The 5,748-nt window shown below is 41.2% G+C and overlaps 1 protein-coding gene across 1 annotated transcript; it reads right to left on the reverse strand.

The window, feature by feature from the left end:
* Nucleotides 1-245: 245 nt before the first annotated feature.
* On the reverse strand, nucleotides 246-2,501 carry LOC120563453 (cystatin-B-like). The gene is made up of 3 exons (XM_039807619.1): nucleotides 2,363-2,501; nucleotides 2,178-2,279; nucleotides 246-510 (listed from the first exon to the last, which is right to left on the reverse strand). The coding sequence occupies exons 1-3, from the start codon at nucleotides 2,432-2,434 to the stop codon at nucleotides 385-387; spliced, it is 300 nt and encodes a 99-aa protein (XP_039663553.1). The 5' UTR covers nucleotides 2,435-2,501; the 3' UTR covers nucleotides 246-384.
* Nucleotides 2,502-5,748: the final 3,247 nt, after the last annotated feature.

The following is a 5,748-nucleotide window of genomic DNA, read 5'->3' on the forward strand; positions in this document are numbered from 1 at the left end:
ATGGATTATTGTTTATTAAATCCTCAAGCTCACCACTGCTTGCCTGTAAAACAAAATCTACCTCTGGGTACAAATAAAGTAACTTGAACTTGAGACTGACCAGCTGTTGTGATTGGTCTGATTTCTCTGCTTATTTCTGTTCAGTGACTAGAGCTGACAGAGGAGGTAGCAGTTCATTTTCACATTCACCACATAACACACACACACACATATGGACCTGACGTATTTCAATGAATACAAGGATAAACGGTTTTGTGTGGCAGGGCGCCTTTAAAACATTCAAAATCAATGTTAAATCATTTCAGAATAAAGAAGCAGAAGATTTTAACATGGGACTGCAGCCTTTAAGTATTTTACTGGTGAAACTGGTTCTGGGATCAGTTTCTAAAAAGGTACGAGGGGGCTGACTTTGGTCTGATGATCCTGTACATTAGTCAGCAAATTCTTTCTTCCGTTCCTCAGTTCTTGGAAGATTTCCAGATGAATGTAGTCATCTCCTCCAACATGAAGCTGCAAGAAGAAAAGAGGAAAATTAGACGTCTAAACACATGGATTCATCTTGATCTGGGGTCCATTCTTCGTACGTTGCATCCGAGATCAAATGACACATCCTAGATGATATCATCGTGCTAATCATGATCTGGCTGATTAGATTCTTTGAACACACCTGCTGTTGATGATTAGTATAGCTGGATTGAGTTAGTGAGATGATTTCGCATTCATGCGCTTGTTTAAAAGGGGAGATGTATCGATAGCAGAAACTTTGATCAGCAACGCTGCTATTGGCTGCTCACCATGGCCAAAGAGCGCGCTCAGTTTTTCAACGCAGCAGAGCACGAACTATGACTGGAAGGGTATGCTGAGTTTGAAACAATAATTAAAACGCCAGGGAACACCTCAAAGTCTGCAAAAGCCAGGAGAGAGGGCTGGCAAAAAGAAGCAGACAAATTAAATGTTCCATGTTATGGTTATATCACTTATTACAGTATATATTCTTGTATTTTAATAATTTCATAATTGCTTAATGTCAGAGCCAGCTCAGGACCCACTAGAACATGGGAACAAGTAAAAGTGAAGTACAAGAATATTCTTCAAACGGTAAGCTTTTCTACTTCTACTGTTTAGTCTCTTTTACCCAAAAACATTTTAAATGATGTTTGTCTGTTTATAACAGCAACCAAGAAAAAGGCGGAGCATAAAAAAACAGGTGGTGGTCCTGCACCCCCACATTATACCCCGGCAGAAGAGCTGGCCCTTGGGCTAAATACGAACCGACCCATTGTGGAGGGCATCCCTGGGGGCAGCTCTTCCTTAGACCTACAGCCAGGGACCAGTAACAGCAACACCTTCATTACAGGGAAATGAGTTTGAAATCATCTTGCTACACTGTAAATAATTTGTTGCTGCATTAAATTAAGTATGTCTATAATCCAAATGGCTGGTACAGTCATTCCAACAGATAAATATTGAGTCAATTGCTTTGACTTGTGAAGGTGAAAACTGCATAACTTAATGTAGTAATGTTTTGATCATATTTTTTCCTAGTGTAGTTCATTGTAATGCCATTGTGTTCTCTTTTCCGACGAGTCAAACTTTTAACGTGTGGCTCCAACAAGTTGATGATGTAGATGAGACCCTCCCGAGAAAAACGATATCTCTCAATCAGTAGATTATCTAAAGGATCCTGTCGATCTCGCAAAACGCGATTGCTTCGAAAAGCTCTTTGAATTATTCTGGCACCTTCAGCAACAGGTTCCTGACGTAACAACGGACCAGACATGGCTGTGACAGACTTCCCAAATCACCTCCGTTTATATAGCCGGGATCTAATCCTGTTGACATGAAATAAGCCTGCTCGCGAGCAGGTTTAAGATTGCGCACCTGTTGCTATGACAGCAAGTCCAGGATGAGCGTCAAAGAACTAAACAATCCAAGATCATGCCAAATCGCCAACAATCAAATCCAGCTAAGTGAGTTAGCGACGTACGAAGAATGGGCCCCTGGTGTTGTTGAGCAGTGAGGGTTAGGTTAACTGGTGTTTACTGTCCTGGCATGGTACAACTGCACACACACTCACACACACACACACACACACACACACACAAACACAGACCTGCCATGGTTCAACTGCATCGCCCAAATAATTCAACCTGTATATTAAAGACATATCTATTTACCTTGATAAGGTAGTTTATTCCTGCCACAACTTGAAACCTGGATTCAACTGCTTTGTATTCCAGATAATTTGCTCCTGTTATTTCCTCCACTTGGTTCTTCACCTGTGTATGAAGGAAATACATATGATGTAAATTCAGACCTTGGGTGTGGAGGTTGTGAAGAATGAAGGTAGAGAGAAGCTCACCTGATCACAAATCTCCTGAGTTTCCTTATTGGCAACCCTTACAGGACCGTATGCTCCGAGCATGGTTGCCATTGTATTAATGTCCGCTGCAGTTAAAAGACAAGTCAACTGTCTGTTTGCGTCAACTGTTTATCAAATAAGAATGTATTTATAGAGAGTAACCACCCCTGGAGAGCCGCCCACCCACAGACACACACACACAGACACACACACACACACACACACACACACACACACACACACACACACACACACACACACACACACACACACCACACACACACACGCAGACACACACACACACACAAAAAAAACACACGCACGCACCACACACACACACACACACATGCAGACACACACGCACGCACACACACACACACACACACACACACACACACACACACACACACACACACACACACACACACACACACACACACAGGAGTTATCAGAGAGCAGAGGGGGCAGCTTCACTTCCTTCTTTCATTTCAGTCACTCAGAACTAACAATGGTGAGTAGCTGCTTTGAATATTTGACACATTATGATTCAGTTCTACATGACTGAATTCAATCATGTTGTCGTGTTGTAATGTAACTTTTATTTCTGATAGCATCAGGCTCCTAAAAGTCTACTGCTAAATCTACTGATGAACAGCATCAGGCTGATCCTGAGCAGCAGAAGAGGTGAGTCAAAAACATGGAGACATGTTATTGTAATTCTTAACAAAATGTATATATTGAAATTATTATAGAGGATTATCTTCAAGAGAAACTTTTGAAAGGTAAAGACATAATGTGAAGAAAATGAAATGGGAGAGACTGATATGATCTAAAACTTAAAGTAGTGTTCCTGTTGAGGCTGTAATCAGTCCTACCAGGTGCTGCTGTGAGGGACTAGACACTGAGAGATGAACACTGTGACGCACTGCAGATTGTATTGCAATGATTTTATTTATTTATATAATTATTTTGCACATTACGTTCAAACAGTAAAACGTATGAAGGGAAATGTCTCATATGTAGGTGTTTTCACTGTTGATTTATTTAACTTCTTTCACTGTTTTTATCTTTAATAAATGCAACATCTTTCCAAAAGTCAACGAGGAATCCTGTTAGATGATCCTGATTTTAATAGTGACTAAAATAATCGTGATTATGATTGTTTCTCTGATCAAGCAGCCCTACTGTACATTAACAGACACAAAGCATGACTCGGTGAATGACTGGATGCATCAGCAGATTGATCATATTTGGGATTTCTTGCAGTTTGTCCACAGGACTAAAACATCTGATAACCCCCAGATTGGAGAACCTGTTACCCCCCTGCCTGGATCAAAGCAGGAAAACAACATTATAGAAGAGCTGCAAGACTTCATCAAGAACCTGGAGCCAAAGGAGGATGAAAAGCTGAAGGAAAAGACAGAGCCAAATACTAAACAGATTTATGCCAGAAAGACATATTTCGATGGAACTATCAAAGTTCCAGAGAATGTCCGGTGCAAAACGTTTAGACTCTATCAAGAAAAAAAGAAAGAGAAAGAGAAATATAATGAGAATGAGACAGAGACAGAGAAAGCAAACTCTATGCATCCTTGTACATCATGTTGTGAGTTGTTTGGTTTGTCACACGATAAAACAAAAGTAACACAAGTAACAGAATAACAAAAACAACAACAACAATACCACCACCACCAACAACAACAACACCGCCAACATCAACACCATCACCGCTAACAGTAACAACAACAACAACACCGCCAACATCAACACCATCACCGCTAACAGTAACGACAACAACAACACCGCCAACATCAACACCATCACCGCTAACAGTAACGACAACAACAACACCGCCAACAACAACACTGCCAACAAGAAAACAACAACAAAAACAACAACAGAAACAGAAACAACAACAACAACCCCGCCAACATCAACACCATCACCGCTAACAGTAACGACAACAACAACACCGCCAACATCAACACCATCACCGCTAACAGTAACGACAACAACAACACCGCCAACAACAACACTGCCAACAAGAAAAACAACAACAAAAACAACAACAGAAACAGAAACAACAACAACAACAGGGGTAAACCCCCACGGTAACTGTGCCAAAGCTGAAAGCCTGAGCAACTTGTTTAAAAAAGAAAAAGCAGTTAGAGGACGAGTACAACTAACATCACAGTACACAGAGAGGAACAGAAAGAGGGATTTAAAGGGGTGATAGAATGATTATATAGAGTATTTCACACTGTTCTCTAAAGGGTGATAGAATGATTATATAGAGTATTTCACACTGTTCTCTAAAGGGTGATAGAATGATTATATAGAGTATTTCACACTGTTCTCTAAAGGGTGATAGAATGATTATATAGAGTATTTCACACGCCGACTTATTGGGACTTTATCTTATTCACCGGAACCCCCAGCGTTAGACTAGTCCATACATACCCTTCTCATCTCTTATTGGGACGTTATCTCATCTAGCCTAGCTTAGCACGGATCCTGGAGGTAACTGGCTCCATCTAGCCTAGCTTAGCACAGATCCTGGAGGTAACTGGCTCCATCTAGCCTAGCTTAGCACAGATCCTGGAGGTAACTGGCTCCATCTAGCCTAGCTTAGCACAGATCCTGGAGGTAACCGGCTCCATCTAGCCTAGCTTAGCATATATCCTGGAGGTAACTGGCTCCATCTAGCCTAGCTTGGCATATATCCTGGAGGTAACTGGCTCCATCTAGCCTAGCTTAGCACAGATCCTGGAGGTAACTGGCTCCATCTAGCCTAGCTTAGCTCTAGGTCTTGTTTAGAATGTCTCCTGGACACTCAAAATGTCCCATCTGTCCATCAATCGTCTCCAACAACACGGTGTGATTCATGAGTTTCACTATGGCCACGCACATTATAAGACATATTCATATAGGTTAATTCATATCATAGCAGCTACTATGCAGGCTGGCTCTCAGGTGGAGCTGCAGGTGTACCGTGGCAATTCAGTTCACCCCCACCTCACTGAACATAACAAATATAAATTAGAAATTTTTAAAATTATTTCTGAGAAAAAAAAAAAAATCTTAGAAGAGGAGACACACACACACACGCACACACACACAAACAAACACACACACACACACACACACACACACACACACACACACATGTGGTTCAATTCCCACTGCAATACATCAACCTATGTGTCCCTGAGCAAGACACTTAACCCCTAGCTGCTCTGACCTCTGACATATAGAGTAATTGTAAGTCCCTTTGGATAAAAAGCATCAGCTAAATGAACTGTAATGTAATAAAGAAGAGGAACTTGCTGGAAACCAGTTGTTAAACTGAGTCAGGCCTGTTTAAACTGTAACTTAATGTTAACTTT

Source organism: Perca fluviatilis, chromosome 8, assembly GCF_010015445.1.
Source record: "Perca fluviatilis chromosome 8, GENO_Pfluv_1.0, whole genome shotgun sequence".
Classification (NCBI taxonomy): domain Eukaryota; kingdom Metazoa; phylum Chordata; class Actinopteri; order Perciformes; family Percidae; genus Perca; species Perca fluviatilis.